Here is a 21,061-nt window from a genome sequence, read left to right as displayed (position 1 = left end):
TAAGAAAATATAAATTTATTTCTTCTGATTTATGTTTTAGATGTTATAAGGAAGTTGGTTCTCTTGTACATTCTACTTAGTTATGTGAGATGGTGAAACTTTTTTGGGGTAGATTTAAGGAACTCTTAGAAGCTATTTTTAAATTGAAAATTCCACTTGATCCTTTAGTTATATTAAGAAACTGAGTTTGCCGTTAAATACATTTCAAATTGCTTTTTTGAGATTGGCTATAACTGTGGCTGGAAAATGTTTGGCAATTATTGGAAAAATTAGACTAATTTGAGTATTCAGTGATGGCATTGAGAAATGAGATCTTGTATTTCATTGGAAAAGGTAACATATAATTTACGTATCAAAACTTGGAGCCTGTATTTGGAATATATGGGGATGAATTATTAATTTTCTTCCTTTGTATTGATTGTGTTGCTCCGAACCAGGGCAAGTAACTGATGGAGAGTTTTATGTTATGTGATTTCCTCTTTCTTTTTTCTTTTTGGGGTAGTTTAGAGGGGGGTGGGGAGTGGTGGGTGGGTTAGGGTAGGGGAGTGGGGGTGCGTCATAGTGGATATATTTACATAAACATCATGTATATATTATGTTTTTCTTTATTTGTATTTTTTATTGTATGACATCTTGATTAATAAATAACATTTTCAAAAAAAAAAAGAAAGTCTTATGGTGTTGCTGAGCAATTGTGGTAACACTTTAGTTGGTGGTTGTGATGGAACATTTGGGAATGTTTTTGAGAGGTAAATTAGTAAAATTAGAGTAGGTTACATACACACACTTTAAAACATCTTATTTGAAATACTGAAGAATTCATATTCAGTGACTTTACAGAAGTTATGGAGAATGCTATGAAGATTTCACGTGGCTGTTAATTGAAGTGAATGAATGGACTAATGTCTTTAAAAACCACAGCAAGAGACAGGCCGTCTCCTAATTCCTCTTCACAGAAAGGTCATTGAGATGTAATTGTTTACCTAAAACAACAGATTGACCAAAAGACGAACTCCTATTGTTTGCTGGAGAAGATCAGGGGTTTTTGGAAGTGAGAGAGAGAAGGACATGCTGCCTGGCAGTTTGAGTCTCAGAGAGAGAGAGAGAGAGAGAGAGAGACAGAAGGGAGTCTTGGATTGTGTGTGACACAGAAAGCTGTAACAAGCCAGGAGAAGCTTGTTGGAACTGAAACAGAAGCTCCAGAGTGGCGGATGGCTGGAAGTGCTATCTGTCTGATATTTGTCTTGGAATAAGTGGAACAGAAAGGAGCTCTGTGGTAGCCTGAAAGAAAGAGGTTATCATCTGGAGAACCCTGATGGGTTCTAATGGGTGACTAATGGTGGTACCTCAGTTGTGGAAATCCTGGAACTACACAAACCTACAAGAACCTTCCTGAGTGGTAACCAGTTACCTTTTGAGCACCCAAGCCTGGTGAACTTTATAAATGTTAAATTCTGTGCACAGTAGAAGAATTGCTTGCAACCAGTGAATTTGGAAGAATGAGAAGTGAGATTGGACTGTGAACTAAAGAACTTTTCTTAAATTTACATACACGTGCGCTTAGAATTAGAAGGGGGTTAAGTAAGTTAAAAATAGAGATAAGTTAAAGTTTGATTCGGTTTTCATGTTTAAAGATAATTAAAAACAACTTTTGTTTAAGTAACCATTGTCATGGTGAATATCTATTGCTGCTGGGTTTTGGGGTCCTCTGGGCTCATAACAGTATACATTTTGTTAATTATATTTGTGGAAAATGATGTTCTTTTAAAAGTACTTTTGAATGCTCACAATAACAGCCTTCAGATCAGGGTCACAGTACCCTTTAATGCCGATTGGTAAGAACTCTGAGGAAGTGCTTGATTATACAGGTACAGGCCTCGACTAGTGACTCCTAAATTCCCGTGCTTTTTGTTTTCCTTCATTTTATTTTACCAGAGCACTTGGCCAGTTTCCATAATGTTGTTTGATATCTAAGACTCTGGACAGACTCTGTTAAATTTTATTTTCAGGTAAAGAATGCATAGAATTTGCAGAAGTTGATGTGGTTGTGAATTCTTTTTATAAAATCCAGACATGTCATGATTGCAGCACTGGGGATGAAGGAAAGTTGGATGGTATTTTTCACACCAGTTCAGTTGACAATGACTATCTTTGAACAATCAATCATGCTTTGCGGCAGCTCCACGGCTTCTGAAAGAACACACACAACCAGATGGGTTGAGCTCAGTGAGCAGACGAGTTTATTGTAGGCTGCTGGGCTGCACTTACATTCCCAGCCCAGATCTGGCTGAGAACCGTGCTGGAAGGCGCTGACGTCACCCGGGCATCACGTGGTCCACCAGCGCCAGCTTCTGAGCCATTTTGGCCAGCTGCCCCGCCGCGTGGCTTACAAGCGGGCCGCCACAAACGAATATTTTCATTTAAGAGGGTCCTGGAAGTGTTGCCTTTTTAAATCAGCAAACCTAATGCTATTTGTCAATATGGGAATTAAAACATTGGGCTATCAATTGGACTACAAATAAATACTTGAGTCAACATAGGTTTCTGGAAATTGATATACAACACCATATAATTACCCAATTGATTTCTGGAGAGAGTTAAGTTGGTACTTTCTGAAGTTTGTAAGAATTGTCTTTATTTCATTGAAATCCTATTGCGTTGAGACCTGACAGGATCAGTACAGCCATGATTTTTATCCAAATTTTTAGAATCAAGGTGGGGGGAAGGGAAGGTGGGAGTCCTGGTTTCAAAATTATGGGCTGTCATTCAGGACAAATGAAAAGAATTTTCTTTACCAAGTCTTGGGATTCTCTACTCCTCCCAAGTGCCCCCACCCACCCTTTTTATTAAAAAAAACTAATGAATGTATCTGGTGTCTATAAATGTTGACATCTTGGTATCTCTTTTACTATATTCCAATAGAAAGAATTGTGCTTTTGAAAACTATCTGTGATGGTCTCATGTTATCTTGTGGGTTCTTTTCTAGGTTGTGGGTCTGTATCGGCTTTGTGGTTCTGCGGCAGTTAAGAAGGAGCTCAGAGAGGCTTTTGAGCGTGACAGCAAGGCTGTTGGCTTATCTGAAAACCTATACCCAGATATCAATGTCATTACAGGTAAATGTGATACCAGTCTGCGCTTGTCGTGACGTCAATATCCATTGAATTTCCATAGCTTGGTCGAAACATTAGATGTTTCTGAAGCAGCTAAAATGTATGGTCTGGTGTCATATTGCTGCATTATTTTCTGTTGATAGATTTAATAAATTTCATTGCAGTTAGTGTTTCACTGATCATTTAAAATACATACTATAGAAATGTATTCTTCATTACTATATAAATATATGTATAATTCTGGATAGAAAAATCTGTCTAAGTCCTCAAGTGCTCTATGTATTTCCTTCAATTTTTGCAAACGCAGATGAAGCCACTTTGAAGAGAGCGACAAATGGTCAATAATAGGAAGTTCTAATCTAAGGGATTAGACCAAGTAGCTGTGTATATCATTACAGATTTTAATAAGGATATAAATATTGATTCAATGATCAGAGATATTTTTCTTCATTCTCTTAAACTTCTTGGGACAATGTTGATCTTATCTAACTGAACATAGAAATCTACAGCACTGGATAGGCCCTTCAGTCCACAGAGTTGTGCCAACCTAATAACCTACTCTACCAACTGCTTAGAATTTCCCTACTTCATAACCCTCCATTATTTTCAGTTCCATGCACCTATCTAATCATCTCTCAAAAGGTCCTGTTGTCCCCTCCTCTGCCACCGTTGCCGGCAGCACATTCCATATGCCCACCACTCTCTGTATAGGAGAGTATAGCCTCTGAGATTTCCCCCTGTACTTACTTCCAAGCACCTTAAATCTCTGCCCTCTCATGATAGCCAGAGGCCTAGGAATAAGCCTCTGGCCATCCACACGATCAATGCCTCTCATCATCTTCTATCTTATACCCCTCAACCTCCATTGCTCCAAGGAGAAAAGACCAATTTTACTCCACCTCTCCTCACTAAGCATGTTTTTCAATCTAGGCAACATCCTTATAAATCTCATCTGCATCCTCTCTATAGCATTCACATCTTTCCTGTAATGAGGTGACCAGAACTGAACCCAATATTCTCAGTGGGATCCAAACAATATCTTGTAAAGCACCTGAAATATTCAATTAAGTTTTTCACTGCTCTTCTGATGTTGTAGCTCAGATTCAGAATGTTGTCAGAGCACAGACATGACATCACATACACCCTGAGATTCTTTTTTCCTGCAGGCAAGGCAGAATTGCCACTTATTGGCAGTGCAAAAAAAACTAACTCAATGTACATGTGTAAACAAATAAAGAAATGTAAACAAACTGCAATATACAGAGAAAAAAAAGCAGTAAAGTGCCCAAGTACGAATCCTTAAATGAGTCCCTGATTGAGTTTGTGGTTGAGGAGTCTGATGGTGGAGGGGGAGCAGCTGTTCCTGAACCGGGTGGAGCGAGTCTTGTGGCACCGATACCGCTTCCCCGATGGTAGCAGCGAGAGCAGAGCGTGTGCTGGGTGGGGTGGGTCCTTAACGATTGCTGCTGCTCTCTCCTGGTAGATGTTCCTTACATTTGCCTTTGCACCAGTGTCATTCACAAAATTTCACCGGTTTTACAGTTTTCTCTGGGGACATTTAGACTTTGAGGGTTTTATGTGGTTTTTCTCTTTTTTTTAGTTTAATAAGCATCTGTTGCCAATGAGAACTTGTACTTAAAATTACTACAAGTATTAATGTAAAAAACTGGGTTAACAACATCATTTCAATTGACGACATTCTTTCTATTGGCCAGTCGATTCTTTAGCGCTGATCCTTGGGTATGACTGGCTTTTCATTCAGTATTTAATATTTTTGTGATCCCTTCAGAAGACTAAATGCAAATGGCAACGATGAAACAATGAGCTCTATTTAATCATAATATTGCCTCCAATATTTTGCATGTTTTGATCTGGTGATCATCAATTTGTTTCATGGTTCAGAAATACAAACTAGTGAAATGGAGATTGAAAAACTAGAGATGAAAGTAAAATGAAATATGCTGGAAATAGCTTCAAGGGTTACAAAAGCAATTGATTAATAAAGCAATGGACAGTTGATCTTATTGTTCTTCAACACCGATATTAATAATCAGTGGAAACCCGAATAAAAGGTGAGGAGGGGGAGGAGCATCAGCTGGCAGGATCCATTCTCTGTCTCCATTCCTCCTTCTCTTTCTCTTCCCACCCTCCCTACCTGCCTGTCACCTACACCTTTCTTCCTCCATCCCCCCTATCATAGTGTAGCTTTCTCAGTGCTCTGCCCCTTCCCCCATCACCCCTTAGTTCCTTTCCTTTCCTCCCCTCCCACCTATTAGCTGGCAGCTGTTGCCCCCCCCACTCCCCATCCTTTTATTTGGGCATCAGCCCATCACTTGGATTCAGAAAATGGGGATTTCTGATGAACTTGTATTTGCTCTGTGCTTGATTTTTGTTGGTGTTACTGGGTGACCAGCTTGAATGCTAGGGTTGACTCTATTCACCTAGTTGTCACCTTTGATCCATGTACATTTATTTAGCTATTCAAAAAAATAACATTGGTTATTTGGCATTCCAGGAGTAATAATGAAATCCAGTCCAAAAAAAAAATGCTTAACACCACACTTGGTGCCACTTGTACACTCAGACAGGGCATAGTTCAGGTAATTGACTTTTTAAAAGAATGACCCCTGGGGTACTTGAAAGTCTGTGACCCTGGAATGTGAGTCTATATCATTAAACTGGGGAAGGACCAGTTAATGCTAGGAGACAGCAATATTGCTGCTGACTGAGTGTTTATTGTTGCCCTGGACAGATTCTGAATGCAGAGCCATGGTTTTTAATTATTGAGTGCTTAAAGCATTTTTGCCTAATTAAAATTTGGCCTGGAAGAAACCATTCAAGTTGTGTAATGGTGACGACTGTATATTTTTTTCTTCTTTATCAGCTGTCATAGCTGTTCTGAAAAAAGTACAGAAAACCATGGCACAGATTTATGAGCAATGCCTGTTTTAATTATTACAGACTCCCCTTTTTGTTGGTTTGCACTGTACTTTTAAAAATAAACTTTAATATTTAGCATTTGTCTTTGTGTTGGATAGGGGTGTGGGAGGTATAAAATCAGAATCTGAATGCTTTTTATACAGGTAGCATTTTCTCTGATGGAGTTGGGCATTTTTTTTATATTATGCATTTTAATTTTTATTTACAAGGTGTTTACATACCTATTCAAATAAAACTACAAAACGTACATCTTGGCAGGAATTGGAAAAATCCACATGAGACCCTGAGCTGATTTGCTGTTTTTCCTCTAAGAACAACCTAACGTAATAAGCAAATTATGATATATGATTTTTACCCCCTCCATAAATCTTCGTCCGCGAAGCCAAGCCAAAGAAGAAGAAGATATATGTGAGTTATTGATGGTAACTTATTAGAATTATTTCCAACAATTTGGGGTCTGTACATCTTCCATACACCTGCTAAAGTGCTTTATCTTGTTAAACGTGGCGTACAAGTCATGACAGGGTTCATCCAGAGACCTATGAAAGCTGCGGATACTGGAATATTGAGTTACTGAGGGGATGCAGTGGTTCCAGCAACATCCATGGGTAGAAATGGTCAGTCAACCTTTTGTGTAGGGATCCGTTATCGAGACGAAGTGGGAAGGTGAGATATGTCTCCTTCCCACTTTAGTCATGATAAAGATTCTTGACCGTTTCTATCCAGGGATGTGTTCTTCCATCAGCTCGTTGTTTGTGCAAGGTTCACCAATTTTTTTGTCGTGCAGGAACACTTTACCAGGCTGCTAAAGGAAATATGATACCTGAAGCAATGCTATTTGAATTACTGATGAGTGATAGACAAACATCTTGTTACAGAATAAGGGTTGCCCACTTGACCACATCACCCTTCATTAAAATAATAGCTGATCTCATCCCTGCATCATTTTCCAGCACTGTCTTCGTATCCACCCGATGCTCTTATTCCCCAGAATTCTATCTGGCTCTGTTCTGATGAATACAATGAGCCGTCACAATCATCAGGGGTAAAGAATTTCAAAGTTCACTACTGTCCTAGTCAAGATCTGTTTTCTCATTTCAGTCCTAAATGGTCTAGTGCTTATTCTCTGCAACCCTGGCCTTGGACTTCAGGAAAATGTATTCCTGCATCGAGCCTGTCAATTTATTTGTAAATAACTGCCAGTCTCCTTGAGCAGAAAGCCTCCTGGAACCAGTCTTTTAAACTTTTGTTGTATTCCCTCCATAACAAGAGGATTCTTTCTTGGGTAAGGAGGCCAAATACTTCTGATGTGATTTCATTGAGGCTCTATTCATTTTCAAAAAAATCTCAAGTTCAAGTTTATTGGCATGTGTGCCAAGGTGCGGTGAGAAAGTTTGTTTTGCGAGCAAGTCCAGCTCTACATTCCATACCTAATAAGTAAGATAGTGCAGAGTTACGGTGAGTGCGTGGCCAACGTAATTTCACTGGTCTTCCTCCTGAAATTAAATCCTTTTGATGAAGCCCAACGTAATATTTGACTTAATTGTTTGTTCTGCTTTCAGATTAGGCTTCGGTATCGTGTGTATGCAATTGCATGCATATCCAATTGAACATCGATATCAAATAATCCGCTTTTCTGTTAATATGCTTTTCTGTTAAAAGTGGATACCTTGTATTCTTTATCTGCCATGTTGTCCATTTCACCTTGTAGCCTTGTACTTTCAGCCACACTGAATTTAACATTCAGCTCACTTGAAAATGTTATTTTGTCTGCTCAGCCAAATAGTTGGTATAGATTGTGAATGGTTGAAACCTGATTACCAATCCCTGCATATCTCTCGTATAACAACTGGCCAACTTGAGAAAGATCTATTTATTCCCACTCTTTGCTTTCTGTCACTAACCAACTCTCAGTTCATGTTAGTGCATTACCCCAATTTCAAGGGATACAACCTTGTTGATGAACCTCTTGGGCCTTCTGAAGATACAAAAGTGCTGTGTCCCTTATCATGCCCTTAAAGAACTCTACCTGATGCTTGATGAAATCTAAATTTGGAAAGGTTTGGAAATGCATTGAGATGAAAGCAGAGGGCTTTTATTACAAATGCTGATGGTTTAAGGTGTATTCAAGTTTTGCAGTCATAGGGCCGAATGACCTACTCCTGTTCCTATCTTCTATGTATCTAGTCAAGCACCACTGAAAAAGACTTTGGCCCAACTTCCATGCTAATCAAGTTGCCTCACCAACCTGTTTTCCTGCATTTGCCTGACAGCTCTTTGATCCTTTCCTACCATGTCTCTGTCCAATTGTTTCTAAGTGTCATAATTGCACCCACCCCAGCACTTCCTGCCGTCAGTTTGTTCCAGTTACCTCCCCTCCTCAGTGTGGAAAATGTTGACCCTCTGGTCCCATTTTGAATTTTTCTCTTACATTAAACTATGGCCTCTAGTCTTAGGCTCTCTTAACCTGGAAACAAAAGACTGAATATTCACTTTATCTGTGGCCCTCATGATTTGAAATTAAACATCAGTTTACATTTGGTAGATGATGAGGTGAAGATTGATGTATAGCAGCATGTTTTTGTTAAAGGTACTTCAGTACACAAATTATAAGCTATTGAATGAATCCCTTCATAATAATACAGATAATCCCATGGCTATTCACGTTACAGAAATTTGTCCTTGCAGTATTCACAAAAATTTCTGATATGGAATAAGATTTGCTCTTCCAGTATTGAATCAAAAATAAGCATATCAACAAAGTTTATTTTCTTCCACGACTGTTTTCTAGAAAGAACTCTCTTTCTCCTTCTGATCCACCTTTGGTTCTCTCATTTTTGTCCTGCTTTTCCTTTACCCCCTCCCCATGAACCATTTTCATTCCCCTCCTCCTGGTTCCAGTTGGCTACTGTCCATACACTTCACTCACCAGATTCTTTTCCCAGCTGGTACCATCTGCCCTTCACCATTCCCATAATGTATTCCTTTATTGCTGTTTTTATTGGATTCCAGAACTGGTACCTTTTGTGTTCCTACTTATCACCTTCTCCCTCCTCATCCCCCAAGTTGCTCCATCTGTCTATCACCTTGGTCCACCTATCATCTACCGCCCGTCACATCATTTCCCCTCTCCTCTCTTTATACTAGCTGTTTTCCCTCTGATGCAAGGTTTCAACTCAAAATGTTGATATTTTCTACCCCACCCCCCCCCCATAGCCACCGCTCAACCCATCGAGTTCTTCCAGCAGTGTGCCTTATGCTGCAAGATTCCATCATCTGTATCTGAGTTCTTCCTTTCGAATCCAAAGCACATTATTCAGATTGAGGCTTAGTTTAAAAAGTGTTGGATTGAGAAGCACAATTAAGAGATTGGGAAACATCACGATTACAGGGTTGATCTACTCTTGAAAATCTTCTGCTGCTTGACTGTGAATGTTCAGTTTTTAAGTTGATCTCCCCATGATTTATATAAAAAAAGTTAACACTTTATTAATTTATTTTGTGACAATTGAGATTCTGTTCTATTATGTACATATCATTTTAAAATGACTAAGTTTTAACAGAGAATGAAGCAAGCTGCTACAGGAAACTTAAGTGTTTACAAGACATTTAGACAGGTACATGGGTAGGAAAGATTTGCAGCCAATCTTGACCTTTTTTAAGCTATAGCTCCCTTAGAATTTCTCAAAGTTTATAGGCACCCTACCTTGTGAAGCAGTGAAGTTGGTTTCTTCTATACTTCTGCTCTCGTGACTATGGTTTCAGTCCATGGCCCCCCCCCCCTTAAATTATCTGAGGGAGGGGCAGTGGTGCATGTCCCCTGTTGAGAATGGCTGGTTATGAGCCAAATGAGGGTAGATAAGACTTGCTCAGATAGACCACCTGGTGAGTATTAGAGGAGATGGACTGAACTCCATGAATCTGGATTGAACTTTTTAACATCTAGTAATCATTCTGTTTTCAAGCACTAAACTATTTTGAAAGCAAGAGTGAGGGGGAATCTGATAATCACTTATTTGACAGATTTCCAATGACCCAAACATAGGTATTAAAGCTGAAAATCTTGACCCAGAAAGCAATTGGTCTGGTATTCACTTACTTTTAATGAAGTGTCGTGACTCTTTTCAGTTTGCTCTCACATGTTGATTTTGGGAACAGACATGTCACAGCGCTTTAGCATCATGTCTGCATTCATACACATACATTTGCATGTCAGAGTTAAATGTGTACACTTAACAGTTCAGTGAGTCAGAAAAATGAGAAAATAATCAATGGGCTGTGGGTTTAACTTTCCATCGAAACGTGCTTGATGCAGAATGTGACTGAGCTCAGGGTAAAGAATCCTGGTTAATTGACAGTTTTTTAAAAAAAGATCATTGAAATGAAACAAAAAACAGCTGCTTTTCATGGGCTAATTAAACTTGGGGAATGATACTTTTAGGGAGTCAAAGTTCAATGTAGTTCTTGTACTGGTGTTTAAATCATTAAACTGACTGACTGCTTTAATGCCAAGTTGCTTTTTTTTCCAAATTAGTTCCAGAAATAGAATTTTGATCAGTCTACTAATATTAGTTAAAACATGCAGTACTTTTCTGAAATGCAGACATATTTTTTTTCTGGTGTTTCCATTGGCAGGTCTGTAGTTGAGAAATTAATGGAGATTCTTAGGGACAGTATCTGCTTGCATTTAGAAAAGCATGCATCTATTAGGGATTAGTCAGCAGGGATTTGAATGGAGGAGGTCCTGTCTCAGTTTCAATTTGAATGGAGGAGGTCCTGTCTCAGTTTCAATTTGAATGGAGGAGGTCCTGTCTCAGTTTCAATTTGAATGGAGGAGGTCCTGTCTCAGTTTCAATTTGAATGGAGGAGGTCCTGTCTCAGTTTCAATTTGAATGGAGGAGGTCCTGTCTCAGTTTCAATTTGAATGGAGGAGGTCCTGTCTCAGTTTCAATTTGAATGGAGGAGGTCCTGTCTCAGTTTCAATTTGAATGGAGGAGGTCCTGTCTCAGTTTCAATTTGAATGGAGGAGGTCCTGTCTTAGTTTCAATTTGAATGGAGGAGGTCCTGTCTCAGTTTCAATTTGATTCAGTTTTCTGAGGGGGTGACAAAGATGATTGTCACCTCCTCAGTTAGCAGTGGACATTGTCAACATGGAATTTAGTACAGTATTGGACAAGATCCCTCTTGAAAGCTTGAAGGAGGGAGATTTTGTGTGATGGTCTGTGCTGTGTTCACAACTCTTTGCTGTTTCTTGCGGCAGAGCAGTTCCTGTATCAGGCAGTAATACATCTGGACAAGATGCATTCAATGGTGCATCAGTAGAAATTGTTGAGGAATGCAGGCAACATGCTGAATTTCCTCAGGCTTCTGAGAGGTAGGGGACTGGTGCACTTTCTTGTCCATCGATGTGGTTGGATCAGAACAGCTCATTGGAGTTTTAAAGCTGTCTATTATTTATATATCTGCACTGTTGATGCAGATAAGGGAATGAGCTTGACCCTTCTGGAAATCTATGACCAGCTCCTGCTATAGAGGTGATGGCCATTGCATCTGTACAAGACATTGGTAAGGCCACATTTAGGAGACTGCCTATCATTCTGGTTGGCTTGTTATTGGAAGGATTTCATTAAACTGAAAAAGTGCAATAAAGAAAAAGGTTGAGAGGGTGCAAAGAAGGTTTACGAAAATGTTGCCTGGGTTGCAGTATTTTGAATACAGAGAAAGATTGAGTCGACTGGGACTTTATTCACTGAAGCGTAGAAGGTTGAGGGAATTTGATAGAGGAATTTAAAATTATGAAGGGAATAGATAGAGTCAATGTGAATAGGCTCTTTCCCTTGAGGGTAGGGGAGATTGGTACAAGGGGACATAAGTTAAGGGTTAGGGGAGAAAACTTTTAGAAGTAATATAAGAGGATGCTTCTTCACTCAGAGAGTGGTGGCTGAGTGGAATGATCTTCCGGAAGAGGTAGTTGTGACAGGTTCAATTCTGTCATTTAAGAGGATGGCAGTCTCTTCAATCTGAGGCGCCTGCAAGCTCACACCAAGACACAAGAGCAACTTGTCCGTGAACTACTCTTTGCAGACGATGCCGCTTTAGTTGCCCATTCAGAGCCAGCTCTTCAACGCTTGACGTCCTGTTTTGCGGAAACTGCCAAAATGTTTGGCCTGGAAGTCAGCTTGAAGAAAACTGAGGTCCTCCATCAGCCAGCTCCCCACCATGACTACCCAGCCCCCCCACATCTCCATCGGGCACACAAAACTCAAAACGGTCAACCAGTTTACCTATCTTGGCTGCACCATTTCATCGGATGCAAGGATCGACAACAAGATAGACAACAGACTCGCCAAGGCAAATAGCGCCTTTGGAAGACTACACAAAAGAGTCTGGAAAAACAACCAACAGAAAAACCTCACAAAGATTAGCGTATACAGAGCTGTTGTCATACTCACACTCCTGTTCGGCTCCGAATCATGGGTCCTCTACCGGCATCACCTACGACTCCTTGAACGCTTCCACCAGCGTTGTCTCCACTCCATCCTCAACATTCATTGGAGCGACTTCATCTCCAACATCGAAGTACTCGAGATGGCAGAGGCCGACAGCATCGAATCCACGCTGCTGAAAATCCAACTGCGCTAGGTAGGTCACGTCTCCAGAATGGAGGACCATTGCCTTCCCAAGATCGTATTATATGGCGAGCTCTCCACTGGCCACCGTGACAGAGGTGCACCAAAGAAGAGGTACAAGGACTGCCTAAAGAAATCTCTTGGTGCCTGCCACATTGACCACCGCCAGTGGGCTGATATCGCCTCAAACCGTGCATCTTGGCGCCTCACAGTTCGGCGGGCAGCAACCTCCTTTGAAGAAGACCGCAGAGCCCACCTCACTGACAAAAGACAAAGGAGGAAAAACCCAACACCCAACCCCAACCAACCAATTTTCCCTTGCAACCGTGTCTGCCTGTCCCGCATCGGACTTGTCAGCCACAAACGAGCCTGCAGCTGATGTGGACATTACCCCTCCATAAATCTTCGTCCGCGAAGCCAAGCCAAAGAAGAAGAAGAGAAAGATGAGTACATGGATGTGAGGGGATTGGAGGGTTATGGGCAAGGGAGTGGGTAGGTGGAACTAGTGGAGTTTCAGATAAATCAGTGTGGATTAGACGAGCTGATATGGCCTGTTTCCGTACTGTAAATTGTTATATGGTTCATGAAATGCTCTAAACAGCCTTTCCAAGTGAAGCAACTCTTCACTTGTGTATCTGAGGAGTCATCTACTGAATTTATTGCTCTCTTTGTGGCCTTCCCTACATCAGAAAGACTGGGAGATCGCTTCACTGGGCACTTCGCTCCGTCCACATCAGAGACACGAATCTCCCAGTGGTCAATCATTCCAATTCTGTGCACCACTCCACGCTGACATGTCTGTCCATGGCCTCATATACTGTCAAACCTGTAAACTGGAGGAGCAACACATAATTTTATGTCACTGTTACTCCAGCCAGATGGTATTCTCTGCTTTCTGCTGGCCTACTCCGTTTCCCCCTCTTCCCCATCCCCATGTCTTCTTTCTTCCAGCTCTCCAAGCCCTTCCCTCTCCCTTCACAGAACTATCTCCCCTCCCCTTGTTTGCTGGTGTGCCCTTCCTCCCTTATCCACCTATTACTTCCTACCTGTGGGGTTGTGCTCCCCTACCCCTCCCCCACCATTTTGTTTGGGCGCCTGCCAACATTTTTCCATTCCTTGATGATGGGCTTCATCCCAAAACATTGGTTATGTATCTTTGCAATATAAAGTACACAGTTTGACCTGAGTTTCTCCAGCTTCCAGGACTAGGAGGGTTTAGCTATAAGGAAAGGTTGGATAGGCTTCGGACTCTGAGGGGTGACTTTTATAGGTATAAAAATCACAGTCTTTTCAGAGCAGGAGAGTCTAAAACTAGAGGGCATAGATCAGTGGGGAAAGATTTAAGAGACTTAAGGGACATTTTTACACACTGAAAGAGACGAGTATATGGAATGAATTGCAAAAGTACTTTGTGGAGGCAGGTTCAATTATAACATTTAAAAGACATTTGGATAGATAATGTTTAGAGAGATGTGGAATAAATACAAGGAAATGGGACTAATTTAGATGGGAAACCTAGTCAGTATGGATGACCTGGGCTGAAGGGACTGTTTCTGTGCTGTATAACTCTAACTCTATGAATAAGGATGTGTAAGTTGTGAAATATGATTGATCATTTAAGTCAAGTTTATTGTCATCTGATTGTGCAAGTACAAGCTGGCGAAATAGCGTTTTCTGGTCCTCGGTGCAAAACATGCAGACACACAACCAGACGTAACACATAAACAAACAATATATATATAGGACAATTACTCGTATAGATAAATAAATATTGTTTCATGAATATGAGAGACTCGGATAGTTAGTGGGAGCAGTTCCTTAGGTTGTTGAGCATTCTCACTGACCGTGGGAAGAAGCTGTTCCTCAGCCTGGTGGAGCTGGCTCTGATCCTCCTGTATCTCTTCCCTGACAAGAGCAGCTGAAAATTGCTGTGTGCAAGGTGGAAGGGATCCTCAATAATTTTGCATGCCCTCTTCAGGCGACGATCCTGATAGATCACATCGATGGGGGGTGGGGTGGGAGGGAGACCTGTGCATTGACCTCTGATCCATTACTCTGCAGCAAACATACCACACTGTAATGCATCCGGCCAGAACACTCACGATAGAGCTGTTGACATAACAGTGACCGGTAGCCTCACCCGCTTCAGTCTTCTCAGGAAGTGCAGTGGCTGTTGCACCTTCCTGACAAGTGAGGAGGTGTTGTGATCATTATTGCAACTATTTGGGGGTGTCCACTCAGAACAGAGATACGGAGGAGTTTCTTTAGCCAGAGGGTGGTGAATCTGTGGAATTTGTTGCCACCAGCTGCTGTGGAAGCCAGGTCATTGGGTGTATTTAAGGCAGAGATTGATAGGTTCTTGATTAGCCAGGGCATCAAAGGTTATGGGGAGAAGTCCTGGCAGTGGGGCTGAGTGGGAAAGTAGATTGGCTCATGATTGAATTGTGGGGCAGACTTGATGGTGTGAATAGCCTATTTCTAGCTGTATTCAGGGAGAATCGAATATTGGGAAGGAGCAACAATAATATTGGAGCAACTGCAGAATGCCAGGTTTTAGCTCCCTTCACGAACAGCAAAGTGCTAAGTACTGTTTATTAGCTGATCTTTGGTGATTCTGGCTGTTCTAGTATTGGGCTCGTGTGAATATTGGGCTCAGCAATAGAGTATAAACTTGATGGAATGGGCCTGTAATAAAAGCAGAAAATGCCAAAAAATGCTCAATAATTTGACCAATATCTGTGGAAAGAGAAGGAGTTAATATCCTCTGCTTTTTCTTTGTCCTGCTGAGTGTTTCCTGCCTTTTCTGTTTTTATTTCTGATTTTCAGCATCTACATGTTTTAAATTTTCTTGGAAAAGTCTATTGAACTGGCACCTGGTTAGGTCTGGCACACTAACAGTGAGCCTATTTATTTCAATGGACAGGAACAGGCATGCAAGAGGGTATGTATTATTTTACATTTTCTTCTTTTGATTTCATTTGAATATTTTTGTGTTGTAGCTTTTCAAGTATTAAATTATGTTTTTCAATTTTTACATAGATTCATTAATTTTGGCTTTTTAATGTTTTGGAATGTAAAAATGGTTGAATATCGTAGTCTGAGATGTCAGTTGGCAAACGTTTGAGGTATAGCTTACGAGTTAGCAAAATATTTTTTTGGATGTTTCACAGTTTGACATTCTGCCTCACCTTTAAGAAACCTTCCTGGCACAAGGCAGCTTAGTTGGCAAATCAGTATTGGATTCAGATCAAAGAAGTTCGTACTTGTAGGTCAGTCATGTGAATGGATGCCAATTTAATGACAGCAAGTTCTGGCCCATTTGTTCAAGAGAATTGTTGAAAAATATACTGCAAGAAATACATTGCTTTTACTGATTTGTCTACTCTTATTCCCTAGTTCTAAGAAACTTAAATTATTTCCTGTGAATCATGTTTCTTCATTTGCATTTCTGATCTCAATATATTGCTCCCCATCCCGATTGCCTCACTGCTACCTCGAGATAAATAGCCATCCATGAGACCATAAGACATTGGAGTAGAAATAGGCTATTCAGCCTATCGGGTCTGCCCCACCATTTTTGCCAAGTCTTTCCCCATATCCTTTGACGCCCTAGCTAATCAAGAACCTATCAATTTCTACCTTAAATACACCCAATGACCTGGCCTCCACAATGGCCTGTAGCAACAAATTTCACAGATTTACCACTCTTTGGCTGAAGAAATTCATCCACATTTCTGTTCTAAGTGGATGCCCTTCAATCCTGAAGATGTGTCCTTTTGCTCCAGACCCTCTCACCATGGGAAGTAACCTTTCTACAACTACTCTGTCTATGCCTTTCAACATTCAAAATGTTTCAATGAGATTCCCCCTCATTCTCCTAAATTCCAATGAATACAGCCCAAGAGCTGTGAAACACTCCTCATATGATGACCTTTTCATTCCCAGAATCATCCTTGTGAATCTCCTCTAAACTTTCTCCAACGTCAGCACATCCTTAAGTAAGGAGCCTGAAACCGCTCACAATACCCCACGTGAGGTCTCACCTGTACCTTAAAGCCTTAACATCACATCCCTGCTCTTGTGTTCTATTCCTCCCAAAATTAATGCCAGCATTGCATTTGCCTTCTTCGCCATGGACATCTGGCTCTCCTGTACAAGGACTCCAAGGTCCCTTTGCATCAGGGTGTTTTAAATTTTATACCCATTTAAAAAATAGTCTGCTTGTTTTTTTTTAATGCCAAGGTGCATGATTGTACACTTTCTGACATTGTATCCTTTACAGTTCATTGCTACAGCTCACTGTTTGATTTGTTCATTCTTATTTTGATGTGTGCTTTGCATTCTGAAGATATTTTACTGTGTGGAATTTGTGTTCAGATTAATAATGTGGAGTTAAAGGTGGCCACAAAAAAGAAACAGATACAAAACACATCAGGTTCACTAATATTCGTCCAGAGAGAAAATATTTCATTCTTCCTTTAGCTCTGAGTTACGTGATTTCAGACCCATTAATTAAACTGAACACCCTCTGAAATTGTAAGCCAGTTGCAGCGTAACCATGACATTGAAATAACAAAACTGAAATGACACCTAGAGTACTAAATCCAGACACAACAAAGTAACTCTCAGTCCATTTGTATTGCAAAGTTGTAATTACAAACATCTGGGCACTGGCTCCAAAATTGAACAACCAGTCAACAGCTTAACTCCAGATCGTAAATGACAGACAGAACTTGCTTCATACTTCCAAGTTGATCAGTTGGAGGGACACTGAAAGTAAGCAAGGGAACAAAGGATGTTGAGTTGGGGACTTCAGTGTCTCACCAAGGGTGGATTGGAGGCACTGCAACTCATTACTGAAGATATGTGGATATACCTGCTTGTTGTACTCTTTGCCAATCTACCTTTTGTCGATGCATTTTTCCATGATAGCACTGGCTAGAAGTCACCACCTTGAGTCCTCTGGAGATAAAGTCCTACCATTACACGATGAACACTATACATCATGTTTGACATGATTGTATTGAATTGGAAAAACCTGGGAATCCTTGAGCTGTTGACTAAATCCTGTTGGAAATTTGTACGTGTGGCCTTGATTGAATTGGGGTTTTGCTGTTATGTCAATGTGACTGTGATACTTGGTAACTCTTAATTTGAGTTTGTCCTTCAAGAGAGAAGGAAGCAAAAGTGGGATGGAGATTGAAATACTCTGAGAATTCTGCATTTTAATTGAGTAAATTCTATTAAATAGAATGCACTATGAAGCGTTTAGTGTACATTATTTATTCTGAACAACAAGGCAATTGTTCTTGTTGATTCTAAACTCTGCAAGAATGATTCTCAGGATTTGAGTTCATTTGCATCAAATGGAAATCTGACAAGACTTCAATTTCTTTTTTCTTGTCAATTTTCATTCCAGTTTTAAAATCTCACTCACAATATAATTGTTTTCCGAAAATGGACACTTTTGTGAAAACGTTGTAGCTGGATACCTATCCATCTACTTGAGCTGAGTTCTGACCCTCTATGATGTGGATGGTTAAAAAGCATCCTCTATCTTTTTATCCTACTGATGTAATTGCTCTGTAGCTTAACACTCGTGGACAACTCTGGAAGCTTAAATGTTTTAAATTTAGCCATACAGCATGGTAACAGGCCATTTTGGCCTAATTTCTCCCAATTGACCTACAATCCTGGTACGTTTTGAAGGACGAGAGGAACCCGGAGCCCCCAGGGAAAACCCACGCAGACACAAGGGGAACGTACAAATTCCTTGCAGACAGCGTGGGATTCTAACTCCGGTCCCGATCGCTGGCGCTGTAACAACATTGCACTAACCACTATGCTATCTGTGCTTCCCTGTATACAAGTTGCTATGGTCCAAAATTAACAACTTTTTCCCCTTCTTTGCAGGAAGAAATTACTTTTATGCAATGCAATTGCTGTTTGTTTGGAATATTAGTTCTGGTTAACTTTTAAATTCCAAAACCCCTTCTTTTCAACCCTGTCACAAACTTTGTGCTCTTTTTACCAACAGTTCCATGCCTCTCCATGAACATTGTTTCACATTGAATTATGTTATCCATAGAATCATCCAATGCAATCCTGAACTTCTATTGGCAACAGTAAAGACTAGCAAATGTCTTCCCTAAAGTCTTCTGTATCTTTTGTTCCCCACACCCCCAGCCCAACTCTTTAAATCTCCACCTTGGCATTAGGTTTTGGTTAAATCTAATAGCTTGCATGAAACGACTTTTTTAAATTTCCATCTCTACAAATGCAAGTCAAGTTTATTGTCATCTGATTGTACATGTACAACCAGACAAAACAGCGTTCTCTGGTCCTCGGTGCAAAACACACAGACACACAGCAGGACATAACACATGTATATACTAATAATACATATGCAGGATAATAATTTTATCTGTACAAATAATTAAATATCATTTTTTATAAATGAGAGTTTTGGGTGGTTAGTGTGCACAGACTTGCATAGAATAGTTTACTGTTTGAAAGGTACTATACAAATTCAGACCAGAAAGTGTGAAATTCTGATGAATTGCAGATTTTGCATTCAGATACATCTATGCTAAGCTTGCTTAATATATTGGCATTTTCAAAATTTTTTCCTCCAGCTGTGTTCTATCCTGGAATGATATGAAATGCTCAGTAGTATTTCAAGTCTCTTGATCTTTCACGTGTTTGATTAATTGTAATTTGTTATAATGTAATATCCTTCAAAAATATGCCCATTTTTGTTCAGTGTGATTATTGCCCATTCTATAAATTCACACATATCCTTCCTCTTTTGCTGTTAGTTTATTTTTCTCGCCCAACACCGTGAAGGAATTGTGTCGTTCTTGGGGTTAAACAGACAAAGGTGAATGGTCTCACTTTTTTCTTTGCTTGTCCAGGTGTTCTCAAGGATTACTTGAGGGAACTACCATCACCTTTGATAACAAAGCAGCTGTATGAAGCTGTTTTAGATACCATGGCTAAGCAACCCCTCAAGATGACCTCTTCTGGGTGTGAGAATGACCTTAGTGACTCTGAATACACAGCTGGTCTCTTGGAATGTCTGCCTGAAGTGGAGAGGGTAAGCGTGAAAAGTCTGTCTGAACAAAATAAAATTAATGTTCCTTTTTTTAATTGATAGTACTTTAGAGCCCAGTAATGTTTTGGGGCAATAAATGTATTCAGTTGTTGTCATCTGATTGTATATTACTGGGCTAAGTCTGCAAATGTACTTTATTTGGAAGTGTATCTTATTATTTATCATTCTCCAATCTAACAAATATTGCTGAAAATGTTAGTTTATAATTTTAATCTTAGAGGAATACAGCATATAACATTTCTTTACTCAGAAAGCTTGAGTATATTGGCTTGCTTGAACTGATCGCAACCTGTGCCTTTTGGTTACCATGCACTCTAGTGGTCTCAACAGATCTACCAGGCAGCCTTTAGTGCAGGGGTTCTCAACCTTTTTCTTTCCACTCACTTTCTACTGTAAGTAATCCCTAGGCCATCAGTGCTTTGTGATTAGTAAGGGATAGGTTAAGGTGGGATGTGACTGGGAAGGGAAGGTTGAGACTCACTGCTCAAGATCCAATTGTAACTGAAATATTTTGCTTGAGAAAAATTGTCGTTGGCTCATTTCCGTGCACATATTGAGTCAATGAGGTACAATTAAAACACACATCCCACTTTAAGCAATCCCTTACTAATCAAAGAGCACCAGTGGCATAGGGAATACTTAAAGTGGTACGTGAATGGAAAGAAAAAGGTTGAGAACCACTGCCTTAGTACATTCCTGCTGGCTTGTGATCCACACTTGCTTTGCTAAATCTTCATACAAATGTAGATTCTTCACACAAAATTCTTCACTGCACAATCTGAGAGTCTTCATTGCCATCCACTACACCTCCAATTTTAGTGTCACCTGCAAAGCTGCTGATCCAATTGACCACATTATCATCCAGATCATTGACTATAGATAGCAAGCAACAATGGGCCCAGCCTCAATCCCTGAGGCACCACTTGTCACTCCAGTCAGACAGGCAATCCTCTAGGACCACACTCTGGCTTTTCCTAGAAAGCCAGTTTACTACCTGATTCTTAATGACAAGCAACTGAACCTTCCTGACCAATCTCCCATGATGGGACCTTGTCAAAGGCCTTATCAAAGTCAATGTGGATAACATCTACAGTCGTTCTTTATCAACTTTCCTGGTAGACACCTCAAAACACTCTAAGATTGGTTAGACATGACCTACCAGGTACAAAGCCATGTTGACTATTTCTAATCAGTCTCTGACTATCCCAGTACTTGTGTATGCAATTAATTGTAATAATATTAAACAGGAGCTGGGGAGAATAAGTTGG

The 21,061-nt window shown here is 40.3% G+C and overlaps 1 protein-coding gene across 3 annotated transcripts in view; it reads left to right on the top strand.

The window, feature by feature from the left end:
* syde2 (synapse defective 1, Rho GTPase, homolog 2 (C. elegans)) overlaps window positions 1-21,061 on the top strand; it is a 120,126-nt gene that overhangs the window by 55,324 nt on the left and 43,741 nt on the right. For all 3 annotated transcript variants that reach the window (XM_069939396.1, XM_069939395.1, XM_069939397.1), the window contains exons 5-6: window positions 2,987-3,113; window positions 19,594-19,775. In XM_069939396.1, coding sequence (XP_069795497.1) covers window positions 2,987-3,113; window positions 19,594-19,775 — 309 coding nt within the window. The remainder of the gene's footprint in view (window positions 1-2,986; window positions 3,114-19,593; window positions 19,776-21,061) is intronic.

This window comes from Narcine bancroftii, chromosome 5 (assembly GCF_036971445.1).
Source record: "Narcine bancroftii isolate sNarBan1 chromosome 5, sNarBan1.hap1, whole genome shotgun sequence".
Lineage (NCBI taxonomy): Eukaryota > Metazoa > Chordata > Chondrichthyes > Torpediniformes > Narcinidae > Narcine > Narcine bancroftii.
This window is presented reverse-complemented; position numbering and strand designations above follow the sequence as displayed.